The sequence below is a fragment of the Phyllostomus discolor genome, chromosome 9 (assembly GCF_004126475.2).
Source record: "Phyllostomus discolor isolate MPI-MPIP mPhyDis1 chromosome 9, mPhyDis1.pri.v3, whole genome shotgun sequence".
Lineage (NCBI taxonomy): Eukaryota > Metazoa > Chordata > Mammalia > Chiroptera > Phyllostomidae > Phyllostomus > Phyllostomus discolor.
The window spans coordinates 10,671,473-10,689,861 of record NC_040911.2 but is presented as its reverse complement, the minus strand read 5'-3'; the positions used below and the strand labels follow the sequence as shown (position 1 = coordinate 10,689,861).

At 49.7% G+C, this 18,389-nt stretch overlaps 1 protein-coding gene and 1 long non-coding RNA gene across 2 annotated transcripts; one reads left to right on the top strand and one right to left on the bottom strand.

Annotated features, from left to right (window-relative positions):
* Positions 1-1,315: 1,315 nt before the first annotated feature.
* On the bottom strand, positions 1,316-15,361 carry LOC118496873. Its single transcript, XR_004899434.1, has 3 exons — positions 15,215-15,361; positions 9,132-9,140; positions 1,316-1,328 (listed from the first exon to the last, which is right to left on the bottom strand). It is a non-coding gene; the product is annotated as an uncharacterized LOC118496873 (long non-coding RNA).
* Positions 5,326-17,569, top strand: SEC11C (SEC11 homolog C, signal peptidase complex subunit). Its single transcript, XM_028524157.2, has 6 exons — positions 5,326-5,514; positions 10,731-10,840; positions 12,241-12,390; positions 14,286-14,405; positions 16,227-16,284; positions 17,366-17,569. Exons 1-6 carry the CDS (start codon positions 5,428-5,430, stop codon positions 17,417-17,419), a joined length of 579 nt encoding a protein of 192 aa, XP_028379958.1. The 5' UTR covers positions 5,326-5,427; the 3' UTR covers positions 17,420-17,569.
* Positions 17,570-18,389: the final 820 nt, after the last annotated feature.

Here is an 18,389-nt window from a genome sequence, read left to right as displayed (position 1 = left end):
TCACGTGGTGGCAGTTCCTCCTAAGGGCTGCAAGGAAGGGGTTTCCATGCCAGAGTGCACATGGTTCACGACAGCCTACTCTCTCTGCCAGTTACACTGTGTGGCTGTCATGCCTGTGCGTTCACAGCTTCGGCTGGATCTGAGAACTGCGCCTGAGGCACCTCTGGTGCCTGATGCCCCCTGGAGCACGTTGTCCATGAGTGGGCAAGTCAGTGGTCCTGTGGGGGATTTCTCCAAGTTCTGTTTCTGATGACCTCCCTGGAGGGGAGCGAGGGTATCTGGGAATTATAAGGAGGGGGAGCATGGTCAACCCGTATTCAAGGGATTTCATATGGAAAATCAATGTGCGTATTTCTCTATGGAAAAAAAGAGAAATGAAGCAATACTATGTTTTGGTTTAAGATACACAATAAACCAAAGACAACTGTGCAGTGATGGAGACGTAGGCAGAAGAGTGCTTGGTTTCTGACACCAGCTAAACCGGATCTCCCCAGATACCGGCAGCAGAGACAATGCTCATTAAACCCCGTTCCTGTTCTAGGTCTTTGGAGGGAGCAGGCCGGCAGGAGTGAGGACTCCGCACCTGATGTCACAGCAGGGCTCGAGATGCAGGAGTGAGCTGCTGCAGACAGAGGCGGAAAGGCTGAGCCTCTGTCTGGGGTGGGGCTGGAGGCTCTGGGAGGCTCGGTGGTCTTTTAAGACTTGACCTGCATGGCTTCCTTGGTAAGGACAAGTCACACAGACAAAACTGGGGGCGCAGTAGCAGCAAGATTTAATTGGTCCACAAGGGGTCTCCGAGGTCACGTCTGTCACAGCCACGTCTCGCAGAGGGAACCTGTGGATGCCAAGGGAGGAGGACCCTGCCTGTGGCTGGGCTTTGTGACAGAAGGATGGCTGGTTGCGCTCTCTGCTTTTTTCCTCCATAACATGAGCTCCTCTTCCGGTCTGCAGGGCACCCGTGCTGAGGAAGTGCAGTTGAAACAGTGTGGAGCACAATTTTTGCTAAGTGGATGTCCCCCGCTCTATTCCTGCTGGAGAGTGTGGGAGCCGTTCAGTAACGCGTCAACAGAGGCTTTCTGCTTGTCCAGCCCTTCGGAGGAGATGGCAGCTGTGGGCAGAAACCTGGCCCAGGTGGATGCTGGATCCCCTGGAAGCGTTAGACGTTAGGATTCTAAATAGAGAAAGTGGCCGACAGCGGGGTGATTCAGGCGCTGGAATCACTCACGGCGGAAACACACAGATCATTTTGTTTGGAACATGGGACACGCTCCCACTTCGCTTCGGGCTGACGAGGTGTAAATTGCTGGCCATTATTTGAAATGTTATTCCTTGAAGCCTCGTCCCACAATTTAAGTATTCTGCTGCCTCCAGCCTTAGCTAATCGTGAGGCACTGAGGAGCCGTTCCCGTCATTCCCCCGGGGATGGGCTACTGCTTTGGTTTACTCCTTCGGTAGGGAGGGGGCCCTGGATTGCGCTCCCCCAGTTCTCGCTTCCCGCCACAGTGGATGAGAGAGAGAATGTGGGGGTTCTGAGAGTGACAAGGATATCTACTCCAAATCTATACCCAGGAATGGAGGAGATAACTTCAGTGGGGTCCATGCACCAACCGGCCCCCTGAGAATCAGCCGTGAGCCAAAACTGCATCTACTACCTGACCGCTGTTCGCCCCTGCTCTGACTCTAGGGCACTGTCTACCTGTGATTGTTGCAACAAACAGCTCATCCTACCGACGTTGTTTATTTTAATTGAAAGTAATCTTTATTTTCTTCGGGCAGTTTTAGGCCCGCAGCAAACTGAGTGGAAAGCAGAGGTTTCCCCTATACTCCCCGCCCCCGTACAGGCGCAGCCTTCCTATTACTAACAGCCCCCGCTGGAGGGGTGCATTTGTTACAACTGATGAGCCTGTCTCAACACATTACTGGAACCCCCGGTGTGTCGGTGCGTTAGGGTTCACTCTTGGCTCCCTATACAGGTTTTGACAACCATACGACGACATGTTTCCGCCATGACAGCATCACCCAGAGTGGTCTCACTGGCCTACACATCCCCTGTGCCCTGCCTGTTCATCCCTTCCCACTGATCTTGGCAACCACGGACTTTTTACTGTCTGTGTTGTTTTGCCTTTTCCAGAATGTCCGAGTTGGAATAATACAGTACCTAGCCTTTCAAATTGGCTCCCCCCCCCCCAGTTAGTAATACGCTTTTAAGTTTCTTTCCTGTTGTTTCATGTCTTCACAATTCATTTCTTCTCAGCACTGTGTAAGTCCCCTGTCTGGTTGTGCCATGGTTTGCTTATCCGCCACCTACTGACGGATGTCTTGGTTGCTTCCAAGTTTTATGCGCAGGTTTGTGTACATAAGTTTTCAACTGCTCTGGGTAAATACCAAGGAACATGACTGAAATGGGGTGCATAGCAAGGGGACCCCAAAATAGAGCATATTCCCTACAGCCCTTGGATAGGGAAAGGGAGAGCAGGCGATAAAGCATGCAGGGTACTTTGTGTAACTACGGCAAATCTTTCCTGAAGGGGAGCTGAGCTGCCCCCCAGGGAAGAGGCCTATGTCACTCTGAGAACGTACAGCACAGAGTGTGAGGTCACGCAGGAAGCTCCGGGTCAGCAGTAAATATAAGGGCGGGCAGCCGTGAACGGAGCCGGCCGTGAGGGTAGGTGCCCTGCGGATTGAAAGGATGTGGAAGGGCCTTCCTCCTCCCCTCCCCCACATCTGCCATGAGGTCTGGTGTGAAAGGAGGTGCCATAAGATTTTGGATTAAGAGCTGGAGTAAGAAAGAGGAGACGCACTGGGAAACCCGCCTGAAGAACGCAGCAGCACGGCTAAGGGCGCTGGGGATTGCAAGGACCTGCCTGACCAAACACAAGTCAGTGGAAGATGCCTGGGATGCTGAACTGTGCCCGGAAATGCCGAGCTGCAGACTTCCACCTTCCTGAAAGATGGTACCCTCTGACTGGCGTGTTCTGGAACGGGCCTGGTTTAGCAAAGGGAGGCAGAATTATGTGTTTCGGGGTGTTTTAAAGGGAAGTGGGGCTTAACAGCCGAAATCTGCCATCATCTTGAGTCTGTATAACCTTCAAATGAATAACCCCTTTTCTTTGTCACCAAACTCTTGCATTGGGAGTCACACTTCTTGGTGGCGGGCAACTGGACCCCACAGCTGTTCCAGAACAGCATAGGTGGGGTCCTGTAACATGACTGCTGGACCTTACGGCAAGGGTACGCTTAGTTTTGTAACAAACTGCCACACTGTCTTCCAAAATGGCTGTTACTATACTAGTTTTTAGTTTATGGGTAAGGAAAAGGGTTCATGGAAGTTAATCAACTCACCCCAGCTTGGGCCATGTGCAGGGGTTTCCACCCTGTGTCTTTCTGCATCATTCCTGATGCAGTGCTCAGCCTAAGCAGGAGCATGGAGACAGTGCAGAGGGTGTGGCCTGAGGATGCTGGGCTGGATTTTCAGTCACAGCGATGGGAACTCTTAACTTTCCTTCCACAAACCTGCTCCGCCCATAGCTTTCCTCGTCTCAGCTGAGGACCACTCTATCCTTCCAGCTGCTCAGGGGGAAAAAAACCCCCGCAGTTAGCCTTAGCTGCTTTTTCTTCTCTTGTACCCTATATCCATCTTTCAAAAGTTCTGAGAACTCTGTCTTCAAAATATATCCAGAATCTGAACACATCTAAACAGCTTCACCACCACCTATATAATTCAACTCTTAGTGTTAATTTTAACTGTCACTGTATTGTTCTGATGGAGTGAAGAGAACTGTATCTTCCACTTTTCATTTTATACAGCTGATGTTTGAAAGAATTTCACACAGATTAGCTTCTGGCTCCATACTTTTAAAACCTTGCTTCTCCTTTATTACCCACATGCTTCCAGGGCCGGGTGCTATAGGACACCCTTAAATCAGGAAACCACCTCTAGTGCGACTTCCGGCCAGGACATCAGGTGAGTTGGCACAGTGCGTGGCAGTGTTCTCAGAAGCCATTCCTACACTAGGATGTCAGGAAATGACCATGAACCACATAAATATATCCAGTGAACTCATACTAAATGTATCTCTAGCTCAAATTCTCTTAGCTAGATTCCCAAAATGCTCCTTGTCCTCCAACCTGAGGGAAAGTATGATGGTGAGGAAGCTGGAATACAAAGAAACAGGACTCGATCAATAGCAATTCAAATATCTTGCTTTGAAGTTATACAAAACCACGTGACCATTTTCTTCAAGGCTTTGGAAGGGGCCTTGCAAATGAAGCATCTTGAAGTTCACCTTTCATTAGCTTCATGGAAGTCAGCTTTTGGGGTATTTTAAATTGCAACCTGCCCCCTTCCCCCCCCAGAGCTCCTTATCCCTCTTACTTGCCTTTTCTTATTTCCTCTGGGTACTGTATAAGTTCCTTATGTGTCCTCCTGCTGGAATGTAAGATTTATGAGGGCAAAGATCTTTGCTTGTTTAGTTCACTGATGTTTCTCAGATGCCTAAAACAGGGTCAGGTGCATAATAGATGCTCCAAAGAGATTTGTGCATAAATGAATGAAATAAAGAATGTATAAATGAGTGAGTGAATGAACTAAGATAATATAGGGTTAGGAATGTAGTAATTCAGGATTTACACATTTTAAAATTTGCATTTTATTCTAGACTCTGCCACTTAACCTTGGTCATGTCATTTAACCCTTCTGGGCCTCTGTTTCCTCGTATATGAAATTAATTCGTTATTTATTCTTTCAATTACTATCCGTTGCGACACAGCTGTGATCAAGAGGATACAAAGACGTCTCCTCTTGTTCCTTTACATTCAAATCATGCAACCCTTGCAGAGCGAGGAAGCCAGAGGCTTCAAAAGTTCCGCCTCTTCCAAACCCCGCCCACCCGCGAGCCCATCTTTAGGCTCCTCCCAGATTCAGTAATGCCCGCCAGCCGGTGGAGAAAGCCCCGCCTTCCTCGTGGAGTCATCCAATGGCCAAGGTACACGGCTAGGTAAATGTTAGGGAGCTTTAGGTGCCCTCTTGGCGCCTGACCAGAGACTTGGGAAATTCCGTCTCTCTTGAGTAATCAGTTCTTCGAGTTAGCTCTGCGAAATGCAGGACCGCCCCCTCCCCCAGGTTCCCTCGGAGGGGTCGGACAAGCCTCCCGAGCCCTGTCGCAGCCCTCCTAGGAACCTAGATCTTCACAGGACTAGGTTCTTGCCCCGCGGAATTCTGGGAGTGGCAGTTTTCTTTCTCCTTGTTCCTTCCAGGTACACTGGTGGCCAAGAACTCGCGGGACTACGATTCCCAGAAGCCTGAGCGAATCGCTGGTCACGTGGCCAGCAAGCCCAAGGGGCTGGTGGGCGGGGGCCCAGCCGGAGCTCCGCAGCTGTCAGTGTGTCCTGGAGCCTGCGGGCCCCCCTTGGCCCCGAGACCCCGGCATGGTGCGCGCGGCCGCGGTGGGGTCGTCTCTCCCCGCGTCTGGCTTGGACATGTTCGGGGACTTGAGAAAGATGAACAAGCGCCAGGTAACGGAGGCCGGCGTAGGGGGCGCGCCTGGGGGCCGGGGCTAGGGACGGCTGCAGTTGCGGGGAGTCCGGGCACCCCGGTTAGCGTTCTGGCAAGGACAGCGCCCCGAGACTCTCGCGCCAGGCTCTCATAGGCCCTGGGTTCAAATCTGCACCGACCCACGTGTGGGCAGGTGTGTGTGCTTTCTTGCACCGACAAGAGCCCAGTTAGGGGAGTGGGGCCAGGATAGGGGAAGAACATGGAATCTAGTCCAGTGGATTTCCCCTGTGCTCCAGAAAGCGAGGAGAGTTGACCGGGCCGTGAGTGACAGCTGTCTGCCCGTATTTAAAGGGCCACCCGGTGGACGGGGGAACAGATCTCTCTGAGCGGCTCCTGAGGCCTGACGCCCAGAGGAGTGCTGCTTGCCTGGGCGAAGGGAAGGAACTTTCTGACGATGGGAGCCGTACGGTGGTGCCTCCCAGAGCAGTTTCTCGCCATTCTGCGAAGTGTTTTCCCGACCGTGCGTCTGCACTGAAGAAAGCTCCTTGTGCCGAGCTGGCTCAAAGGAGGTGCTCAGTCACTGTGGACTGAATCAGCTTTCCAGAAGGGACTCGAGAAGTCTCTAACTCCTCGTTGTTTGCTTTTTTATTGAAGTGTAATTGACTTACGACATTATGGTACTTTCAGGTGTCTCCAACTCCTGCCGCAGATTCTGCCTTCTGACTGCACCTAGAGTGCACAGGAGGCAATTAGCGTGGGGTCTCCCCGCGGCTCGGATTGATTTCTCGCTCTTTTGTGACCTCGGAGGAAACTTCCTTCTGCTCTCTCCTTAGCGAGCGCGTGGACTGTGTCACTGACTCTGGTCGTTCTCTTCGATGTAAAGAAAGGGGACCGGAAAGGAAGCTCTCTCCTCCAGGAAAAATGAGAGTGCTAAGGCTTCTAGGTAGAGAATTTAGGGGGCCTATAGGGCACAAATACCTCGATGGATGTTAATGGACCCTAATACTTCTATCGATACTAATAATAAAGTGTGCTGAGAGAAATGGAACCTTCCTCCTGGGAACTTGTAATTGTCTTTGAAAATGGCATTAATTCTCCTGGTTTTGGTGGCACCTGGTTTCACTTGTCCTGCTGTGTTGAGGGCCGACTTGGTGGTGCCCATGGCAGGGCAGAACTTGTTCCTTTGGGCATGTTTTTTGTTTTTTCCCCAAGTAGAATTTCATACTAGTGCAGTCACGTGGGAGAGTTTGGTGACTTGCATTGCACGAGCCTGTGTAGAATCTGGGTGTTGCCAGGTATGCAGAGCTGATGAATGGGTGTGTTAGGGACTGAGATGAGCTGTGGCTGTGGTTACCACTAGCTTGAAAAACCAGCAGCTAATGTCTGGCATGGATACTGTACCCCCCAAATCCTCCAGGAAACGGAGCTTTATTTAAAAATCTAGACTTAGTTGGTTGGGTTTTAAGAGGGTCTCTAAAATTAGTACGGTTATGGATGATTATAGTTGCAGGCCATCAGAGAAGGCCTGGAATGTATCAGTCCCTAAGCCATTTTGAAAGCTGTATGTCCCCACTCTCAGCAATGAGGCCTCTTAGTAGCTCTTGTATTGCCTGTGTTTTGCTAGTTTCTGATTCATATTCGGAAGCTCAGATCAGCTCCTCTTGGTACTTTATTTTGCCTGTTTGTTTCAACTTTGTCCTTTAGCCTGCTTCTTTTTCCCTTCAAAATAGCATGCTGTGACACCTTGTCAGCCATGCATGCTCCACCGGTCCCGGAAGCGGGACCTCCTTTTTCTGCTGCCCCTGCTTGCTCTTAATTAAGGCCAGAGCCCCATGCAAAAAAACCAAGGCCTCTTTCTTTCTGCAGTGAGGAAGAGGGGAAGAGAGACAGCTACCGGCATTTCTGCTGCTCTCTCAGCCAGAATATCTGGTCTCAAATGTTTGTTTGAACCCACAGACGCTGGCCATGTCATCATTGGTTGACAAAGCCCAAGTGTGGGCTTGCTTCTCGACTCTGCTGGGTTATTAGGTGCCAAGCATACAAAGTCGGTAGGCAAAGTTGAACGGCAACAAAGTGCCTTTGTTTCTGTTCAAGTCAGCTTGTCAGCAGCTCACAAGGAGGGGTGGATGGGGGACATCTGTCATAGTGTCAATAATAAAAACATTATGTTTCTAGATTCCAGGATTTCAATCCCAGACTCAGATGAGTAGGTCCCTTAAAGACACGGCGTGGGAAGTGTGACCTGTGCTTCTGCCGTTCGCTTGATTGTTGGTCTTTGGATAATTGCCCAATTCTTTGGCGAATAGATGTCTTGCTGAAAGAGCTTTTTTTTTAAAAAAGATTTTATTTATTTTATTTTTAGAGAGGGAAGGGGGGGGGAAGAGAGAGAGAGAGAGAGAGAGAGAGAGAGAAACATCAATGTGTGGTTGCTGGGGGTCATGGCCTGCAACCCAGGCATGTACCCTGACTGGGAATCGAACCTGTGACACTTTAGTTCGCAGCCCAAGCTCCATCCACTGAGCTATGCCAGCCAGGACAGAACTGTGTTTTGTTTTTTTTTTTAAAGAAGTGATTTTACTTCCCCTGAATGACTATTTCAAGCCTAGGAAATCATAGTGGAAAATGTATTCATAACCCCCAGTCTTTATTAGGTAAATGGCAAGTTTTTATAATGGGTCTTTTTTCAGGGTGCAGCCTGATGGTTTGAAACCCTCTCTAAAAATGACAATTTCTGTTTAAAACCCTGGCTCGGGGGCTTTCCTAATGAGATCTGTAATTCATAATGAAACAAAGTTCATTTATCAAGTCCTTCACGTCAGGCAGAGCAGGTGGAGAAGGCGTTTTGAGGGAATGGCCGTGAGGAGCTTCTGCTTTAGCCTGATGGGGCCAGACCGACTTCACTGTGGAAGCAACAGTTTGCCCGCGAGCTCACGGCACCCGCCTGGCGCTGCGGGCTCCTTTTCCGTCCTCTTGGGAACTTAATGACAGTTTCATGATTTCCTATGGAGACAATAGCCAAAGAGTTTTTAAAAGAGTCTTTTTAAATTTTGAGCTACATTTATTTTCCTGTTTTCATTTATGACATCGAAAGATCCTCAGTGATTTCATTTCACTTTTTACGTCCCCCACTTTCAGTCACATCTCCCCTAATAACCTCAAATTACATACTTTCCCATAGGTGTGATGTCAGCGAGAGAGAGGTTCGAGCTCTGCTTTTCCTACCTGAGTATCATGTCAGGATACACTTTCATGTTGTGCCACACTCATTAGAAGGAGAATTTTAATACCATGTAATGTCCTGTCAAACTGCACTTCCTTTAAACACTCCCCCCCCCCCCCCCCCCCCGCAGACTTTGGAACTCATCCGTGCTCGTGGTGGAGTTTTAAAGACCAGAGGATAGCCCTGACCAGTGTGGCACAGTTGCTTGGGCGTCGCACGCTGGATTCTGGTCCCCTGTCGGGGCGTGTACTGAGAGGCAGCCCATCTGTGTCTCTCCCTCTCTTTCTCCCCCCCCCCCCAAATAAATAGATACAGTCTTTAAACAAAAGAGTAGAGAATAGTTGAGAAAAGGAAATTTAATCGTTCACAGTTCCACTGCACCAGGATAGCCTCTGCTAGCATCTGGGGGCTTCTCACTCAACACACCTTGAGTGTTTCTCGTGTCATGAAAAGATTGTGTGCATTGCTTTAAGTAGTGCAGAACCTTGCCATCAGGTAATCGATCATTTCTCTATTGTTGCTAGTTGACTTCCTACTCCCTGCTGTTAGAAGTACGACTGTGAGACTGTGATGAATGACCCCGGGTCGCAGTCCCCTAGATGCCTTTATCCCAGACTGAATTCCGAGAAGCAGAAGCGCTGGGCCAGGGACAACCTTTAGACACTAGATTGCTTTCCGAAGGGTTCTGCCGCCTTGCACCCCCACCACAGTGCGTTTTTGGCGAGGACTGAATGTTAGTGTTAAAAAAACCAAAACCAAAAACACAAAGCCTTTAAATTTGTTAGGCAAAATGGCGGGGCCCCAGGGGTGGAGGCAGCATTTGGTTTGAACACTTTAAGTGTTTATTTACCACTTGTATTCTTTCTCTGGAAAAGGGTTTATTCACCACTTGTATTCTTTCTCTGGAAAACTAATAGTTTTAAGCTTTTACTTCTTTTTTTTGCTCCAAGATAGGAAATCAGGAAAGGAAAGAAGGTCAGTCAGAAAGTAGAAGCTAGAAAGCAGAAGAAAGAGTGGTCATTGACAGCCAGAATAAGCCCAAATCCCAAGCCAGCAGTGTGTGTGTGTGTGGGGAAACTGAGGCACACCTTCACCACTGATGCCGCAGAGTCCTCCAACACTCACGGATTGGCCGGGCCTGTGTCTCCGGAGAAGACAGGCTAGGCGGTCAGGTGGAGGGGGTTAGAGATCCGGGGATCGGGCAGTCACAGTCCCAGGAATGGTGCTGAGGCCTGGGGGCTCGGGTGGAGGGAGAGGGTCACTGGAGATCGGGAGGCCCAGGTGCTGCCTCGCCCCGGAGGCCCCTGGGGTGGGCGGCGTGGCAGGCACGTGTCAGCAAGGAAGAGCCTTGCGTTTCAGCTCATGAGGGACAGGAAGGGACAAGGACAAACCCCGTGTGTGTTAACTCAGTGGTCTCAGGTGGGGCGAGGTCAGCTTAGAATTACACATTGACTCATGTGACTTTCCATTTGTGGAAGAGCCAGCCGTGCAGGTGCTAAAGTTCTGCTGACTTCTACAGTGTACTTTCCGGCAGCGACGCGCCTCGTTGCCGGTACAGTGGGACTGCTGCGTCATTTGGGGTCTCTTCGCCCGGCAGCTGAGGGGTGCTTCTAGGTGATCACGCTGCGTGTGCCAGGTGCTCAGGTCAGACGTGTGCGCCACGCACCAGAGCGGAGACCCTGCAGCAGAAGTTGGGTGGCGGCGGGACCCTTCCTGGGCTGAAGGTGCTGGGAGGTCCTGCAGAGCAAGCAGGGTCTCAGCGAAGCTCTAACCAGGCAGGTCGCCGGGGACGCCCTGGTTCTCCTCTCCCTCTTCTCGCGTGGAAGGAGAGACGCAATGGGAAGGCTCGTTCTGCGGACAGAAGTGGAACTACACCCTCCTTTTGTAGTTTGCGCGGATTAGTTTCATGTCATCACAGCTTTGCGTTTCTGTTTTTTCAAACAAGCACGCGCGCACTTAGGGTTAGCCCGTCCTCTGCCGTTGGTTTTCACCCTGGTTTGGCCTTTCTCGTCCCAGCTCTATTACCAGGTGTTAAACTTCGCCATGATCGTGTCTTCTGCGCTCATGATCTGGAAGGGCCTGATCGTCCTGACCGGCAGCGAGAGCCCCATCGTGGTGGTGCTGAGGTAGGTGCCACGGGCGGGGCACCGCCACCTGGGCGGGCAGCAGCGCCGCCTGGCGGGGAGCCTGCATGACAGCCCGGACGCGGCATTGTAATGGGATAAAAGTCGTCCTTATTGCTGCCGGTATGAGAATATTTTATTTTTTCTGTCTTTCGTTGAAAATCTTAGTTTTTACAACAGACATTGTAGAGCTTTTATCATGTCCATGTCAATGCTCCACTGCAAAAAATTTGCTTTTGTTTTTTGATGTTTTAATCCACATAAAATAGCAATTTAATAGAATGGTAGTAATGCATTATTTGTGTACAAACTGGTTTTTAAAGAGTTCGTGTAAAACTGTTTCTTGATTTTCTTTGTACCAGAAGGGCAGGGGTTTCTGTCACTGAGTGGCAGGCCAGCCCCCTCTGCGTTTCTCCTTGCTGCCTTCCATGCGGACAAGTTTAAGGGGCCAGGCTTGGAGGGGCGGCGGCCCAGCTTCTTGAGCTGCTGCCACTGTGAACCCACGCTTCCCTTTAAAGCTCCCCATTTCTTCACCAACGTGGCTCGTTCTCCCCTTCCAGCCCTCGACAGACTCACTCACGATTGGTTGCACGAGCCCTATGTAGCCACGTGGCTAAGTCCTACTTATTTTCTCACGTACTAAACAATGTGCGAGTATATGTAAAATGAATTCTGCTTTGACAGTTTCAGCTTCCTGTAGATTACGGCTCACTTTGAATCCAGCAAAGATTTTTGGCGTGGGTTTAAACTGGTGTCACGTGGGGTTGCTTATTGACCTCCACCCCAAAAACGTTGGTTAGAATTTGGCTTTCTGTAGAATGTGGTTAAAAGGATGACACTGCAGGAGTCAAAAGACTCCTTTGTTCGCATTTTCCCCCAACCCTGAGCTTGGCCGGCGGATAGCTCACCTTCCTCAGTGTGTCCGTTTGTTTGTTTCTCATCCCTGGGACTCGTCCGCCGTGTCCGGGGCGCTGGGGATGCGCCATAAGGTGGGAGAATTGCCCTCGAGTGTTCACCAGCCTGCAGCCTGCAGCTCCGAGTGAGCATACTGATGTGTGTGTGGATGTGGACTTTTTAAGGCTAAACAATGGCAGCTTTTATTTCAAAGAGTCCACTGTTTCTTGGTTGTTTTTCTGACACACTGCGGAAGGCACTGCAGAAGGGCCTGCGAGCTCCCTTCCTGGACTTCGGTCTAAGAAGACGTCGCGTCCTTTCTCACTGCGTGTCGCCACCCTGTGTGGTCAGGAGGAGGCACCGCGGCTTGTTTTGTCGCTCAGAGACCCACTGGGCTATTGGTGGCGGCTGAAACTCCAACTCACATGTTTATCATCATATCCGTTCCGAGCCGAAATGTTCCTCTCGTGGCCACGGGGTAACTTGGCTGTGACTTTGTTTCTTTCTAGCGGCAGCATGGAGCCGGCCTTCCACAGGGGCGACCTTCTGTTCCTCACGAACTTCCAGGAAGACCCGATCCGGGCCGGCGAAATCGTGGTGTTCAAGGTGGAGGGCCGAGACATTCCCATAGTTCACAGAGTGATCAAAGTTCACGAAAAGTAAAGAGACTTCACTTCTTTCTGGTGGTGTTCTGTGAGTTTTTGGCAGACGGTTTTACTGGTTGGTTAGAAAGGGCAAAAGCACTGAATTATGTTCCTAGTTCTGCCGTTTGCTGGTTGGGCGACCCTGGACCTGCTACTTGGCTCAGTGGTGGGAGTGCAACAGTTCACCCATCGGGTGGGTGATCACGAGCATTGAGTGAGCTGGCACGCACTGGAGAACTTGGAGATGGTAAGGGGGCATGTGTTATGGCATAATTGTGACTATTGAAGGGGTCCCAAAGAAAATCAAATTCCATCGCAATTGAGGATTATTTTTGATACGAGAATTATATATTTTCTGAAATGCAGACAGTGGCCATTTGTTTTATTTGTTACTTTGGACCAATTGGCATTGTCAACAGTAATATTAGCCCTGGGTGGAAAGAAACCCCTTTCTCCAGCTCATCCCAGGGTTTGGTTCTTGCATATCCTGCGTTAATTCTCTCCCCTGCCCCCCCCCCCCCCCAAAGAGCCTGGCTTTTCCTTTAAATGCCAGTGATTACTGAATAAGACACGCAACACACTCTTTGAGAACCATGAACAGTTACTTCTAGCTCAAATACATGATGTTCCCAAGAGGTACTACAATCACATGACCAGTGAAAATGTTGCATTTTATGTACTTGGTTATCCATTTACCCTTGTGCGGGCTTCGTGGAGCATTTTTACCTGCATGAGCTGTGGAATTAAATTTAGGTTTGTGTGTTTGTGTTTTCAACAGCTCATTACTCACCCCGGGTGGGCGGATGAGGAGGGCGTGCTGTACTGTGTGTGCATCTCTGGCGTTTAGAGTCCCGTTCCCTTCGCTGCCTCCAGCTTCCCCAAAGATGTGGATACTTAGAAATACTTCATTTTACTCTAAACATCAGAATGATCCTGCTAATACACTAATGTCACTTGATCCGTGCTTGGTAACTGATGGAGAAGGGCGCTCAGCCACGGTGCGACAGCACGCTCCCTGATTGAACAGTGATTTCTAAAGATGAGGAACTGTTCGGAGCGGAGGATGTGATGATGGCTTGCGGTGATTGGCCCGGATTGTGAGAGCCCGCCGGACTTTCACCCCCTCGGTTTCCTTCAGAGCCAGGGCTGCAAGTCAGCTCGCTCCTTTCGGTGTCGTTTCAAATCCTCGAGGGCTTTTAAGCTTTTATCAAATTAGAACAGTGCCTTTTTTTATTTGTCTATTGAAAGAGAACATTCTTTATGGCTCTATAATGCTGTAATATCGTGCTCCTGGTGTCAAGGCTCTGTAAGCACCGGTTGCTTTTGAGTGTTTACGAATCCCGAGTGTCTGTTGAACATGCTGGTTTTGTGCCGCTTGGGGTGCCTGTTTCTTGGCAAAGTGGATTTGACGCCGCTTTGCCCAGTGGTGAAGGGAGTAATGCGTTCGCACACTCCGCACTGGGCAGGGAAGCGGAAGCCCGAGGAAAGGGAAAGGCACACCTGCGTTTGACTCGCCCTGTGCTCCAGTCGGTGTGATCCCAGATCAAGGTCACGTCTAGAGTGAGGAGGGATGTAACCCGTGTTCACAAGCTGGCCCCTGGGGACCGAGACAGGGAGACAGCTGCTGGAAGCTCATCAGTGCCTCACTGGTGCCCTCGCCCTTTGCTCTGCATTTGGTTGTCAGGGTAACTGGGGTGTTTCAGGATGTAAGTCTATGAAACTCTCATTGGATTTGTGCTTCAGCTGAATGGCTATCTGTGAACAGTCACCTCAGACCAGGGAAGATCAGGTCGCCTTGGACCGCCTCTCTGAATGCTCACGTCTGGCCGGACGGCGGTGCACACGCTCATATTTTTGTAACGGTGCCGTGCTGAAAGTGGTTTCTGAAAGGGCGATGTTTTGCTTTCCAGAGATAACGGGGACATCAAGTTTCTGACCAAAGGCGACAACAACGAGGTCGACGACAGAGGCCTGTACAAGGAGGGCCAGAACTGGCTGGAGAAGAAGGACGTGGTGGGCAGAGCCCGGGGGTGAGGACGCCCTTTTGCGTTGCCGAGGAGGCTCAGAGCGCGGTGGTGGAACCCTCACTCAGTGTAAGGGGGGCGCTGCAGGGGGCTGTCAGTGGTTCTGGTTGTGCCGTGGTAACCGCATGAAACGCACCCCGGCCGAGGACCTGAACCCTGAAGCTGAATGCAAGTATATCATCCTATGCCATGGGGTTGATTCCAGTTTTTAAGTAAATGCTCACCTAGAGATCAGTTATTTGTGGGTCTTAAATGGCAGTTACAGTAAATCCCCTCAGAGATAGCCACTGTTGAACACTTTAGAGAATACTCTAGATATTTGCTGTGTCTTATGCAGATGTGAATGCATATGTAACGTAATTTGACACAAACGAATTTAAATTTTTTTTTTTTTACCCAACAGGAAGTTGGAAATAGCTTTTAGTGTCAAAGCTGCATCTCTGACTTTTTACATGGCTCCATCACATGCCATTCCCCTGAGAATCACGACTTCCTCTTTTGGTGGCTACTTAGATGATTTCCTGTTTTTCACTATTAGAAACAGTACCGTGATAGGTCTCTCAATATTTATCTTTGCATAATTGTTCCAGCAATGAGTTCTGTGTCTGATGGACAGCAAACGCTATATCCTCGTATCAGAAAACCAAAGAATGGCGGCTCTTCCTCTCCTTCGGTGACCCTTTTATGTGTGGTCCCTGTTAGAAAAGCCTTTTTAAAAACCGTACCGCAGTCCCACCAGCTGTGTAGGGCTGGGGAACACGGGTTACCATTTTCTAAGGTTCAGCTTTTATTCATCAGAGTATAGTTTTGGGTACAGGCGGCAAACACAGGCCCGGGGGCCGAATCCGGCCCTCCACCTTGTTTTATCCGGCCCGGCACCTTGTTTCTACCTGGTGGCAGCACTGACCTCTTGCCCCTAGTTAAGGAGCAGTTACATTTACACAGTCCTAACATTACATTCGGCCCTTTGAAGGCAACAGCAAGGCTGATGTGGCCCCTGGTGAAAATGAGCTTGACACCCCTGGTTTAGGGCCTCTGTCTACCCCTTTTCTCTCTCTGCCCACCTTTTAACCATTTTCACTCTATGGCATTTCCTCTTGAATGCCTGCGGGGAGATGAGAGAGTGCTCCAGTGGGTCAGCAGCCCTGTAGTTTTGGAAACTTTGTAAGCTTTGTACCCGTGGGAGGTTGAAGCTACTGATTTAATGAAGGCCAGAGGGGACCAAGAGTGTGTTACCTTGTTTCCTGGGGGCGCCGTTAGTTTTGTCAGGGTAATTGCCGGCCTGCCAGTGCTTCGGAGCTCCTCTCTCTGGGGTCATAATCGTGTTTGGGTGGAAGTTACGAGATTCACATTGATTTGTACTCACTGCCTAATACGCTGTTCGTTATGTCTGAAAAGCACTGTGGAATGACGGCAATGATGATTCTAGAGGAGGCTGTCCAGGTGCTTGAGATGCTTCTCCTAACAGCAGCGGGTCCGAGTCTCACTCCGGTACTAAAAAACGGAGAACTAGGTTGATGAAAGTTGCCTGTTCCATCTATACAAATGGCTCTAGTACATTTTAATTCTGTTACTGGAAATGCAGCAAGTGGGGACAGGTAGCCTCTCTAGCCGAAATCACGTGCCTGCTGAGAAACTTGTCCTGGCTGTCAGCTCCGATGCTTTGCACTGAGCAAGCCTTTTGGGACAGGAGTGACAGTTGCCTGGATGGCCCCGATCACTGGCATTCCCAAGGAACACTTGTTTCCTAATGTTGATGTATAGTGTTTTCAGAGGTTGCGACCATATTGCAAACAGTTTTGATATTTCTGGCTTTTTATCTCACAGGTTTTTACCATATGTTGGTATGGTCACCATAATAATGAATGACTATCCAAAATTCAAGGTAGGAATTCATGTGTATCTGTGTGTGGGGTTTTTTTTTTTGTATTTTTGTTTTTAAGATTTTATTTAGAGGGGGAGGGAGGGAGAAAGATAAGGAGAGAAACAGCCATGGGCAAGAGATACATCAGATCGGTTGCCCCTGTCATACACCCCCAACTGGGGGCCTGGCCCACAACCCAGGCACGTGCCCTGACGGGGAATCGAACTGGTGACCTTTTGCTTTGCAGCCTGGCATTCAACCCACTGAGCCACACCAGTCACAGACCCCTGTGCTTTTCTACCTTGGCCTTGTATTCAAAGGCTTCTTCAAAAAAATATCCTTGGGACACATCCCCTCTGAGTCTTCCCATGATGGCAGTGGCGAAGCTGCTCACTGAAGTGCACTTTTGAAGGCCTTCTCTCTGGTGCACGCATGCTCTTGTCCTCAAATCACACGCAGCCCCGGGCTCCAGCCAGACCCTGCCTGGACCTCGGTGGCCCACCTCAGATCCTGGCGGTGGGGTTGTGTTTTTTAAAAAATATATTGGAGCTTTTACATGCACAGCTATAAAGACTCATTTGTTTAAAATGTTTTGCTAGTTCTTTTTTCCTGCAATTTGTCATCGACTACAAATTAACACAATCGTTTCTATTATGTATTTAAAGTACCTGCTTTCATCTTCTGTGTTCACAGTGTGTTCTAAAATGGCACCTGTGTTTGTTGCTTTCTATTATGGCAATATATAAAGAAACAAAAAAAGGAGTACAATAAACCCAGTAATGCCAATTTACAATTGTCAATGAAAAGGGTGTCTCTATTTAAAAAAAAAAACAACACTTGAAAAACAAGAGGAAGCCTACGCAGGAGCGAGTGGTGCATTAGCTGTGTTTTGGGGGTTTGATCCTTAGTCCTTCAGTGTATTTTTGGGTTTCTGACCACAATGGGGCGTCGGACAGCTCCTGTGCAGAACAAGGCGTGGGGGAAGAGGCCACCTTTCCATGCTGTCCTCGGCCCAGCATTGAACAGACTTCACCTGAGCACATTTGCAAATGAGCTTGGTTTGTAGACCCCGCAGTAATTTTCCGTTCCGTTTTCTCTGCAGTACGCTCTTTTGGCCGTGATGGGTGCGTACGTGTTACTGAAACGGGAATCCTAAAAGGAGAAGCGGTTCCTGGGACCAGATTGAAATGGATTCTACTGAAAAAGAGAAAAACTAATATATTCGGAATGTTCCACTTTCTGTATAAAAGGGAAACAATGTGGGGACGTTTGTGTCTTGTCCAAATAAACGACTCCTCGGTACAGACCCTTTGCTTTGCTGCGCTCTGATTGGCTCTGCTCAGTCTGCCCGCCCCTGGGGGAGTCACCCGACACTGGGGTGGGGCGGTCTGCCCCCTTCCAAAGTCCCGCAGCCACTTCTGGGCCCATGGGGCGGGGCAGTGCATTGTCCACAAGATACAGTTGGAACGTCTGAGTTTCCAAAATAAAATTCTTTGCATAACCCAGTAGCATATCAGGGGGAAACAAATAGGCCCTCGAAAAGAGATAGTTTCTTATTTATTAAAGTAGCCTCTGATAACTAGTGAAGCCGAAAACTCTTTGTAGGAGGAAAGTGTAATCTGCTTTGTTTTGGTGGTTTGCTATATCTTGAGATGGTTGGATAAATTATTTGAAAGCATTTAATAAACTATAAAACAGTGCACACTCCTTTGAAAAATTGCAAAAAGTACCTAAGGCCGGAAGGGGCTCCTCCCTTTCTGTGTGTTCCCAGGCATCTCCACGTTGGGCGTCTCCAGGGTTAATTATCTGCATCCTACCGCGTCCTTCCCTAAAGGATCTGTCAGGCCCTTATGCCCCAGCCACCGTGTCACAAAGTCCCAGCCGGGAGGGAGTGTGCAGCCCAGTGGGAGGAAGGGACAATAAACCGACACGTGATTTCAGGAGTGACAGACAGTTGCTGTGAGGAAAGATACAGCAGGGTAGGCAGAAGGTGAACGACCACGTGCTTCTCACAGCAGGCCAGGGGAGACCTCCGGGGGATGTGCAGGGGGGACAGGAGCCGAGTTAAGAGAACTGAAAGGGAATGAGGCGCCTAAATCTCGGGGAAGAGCGTTGCAGCAAATGGG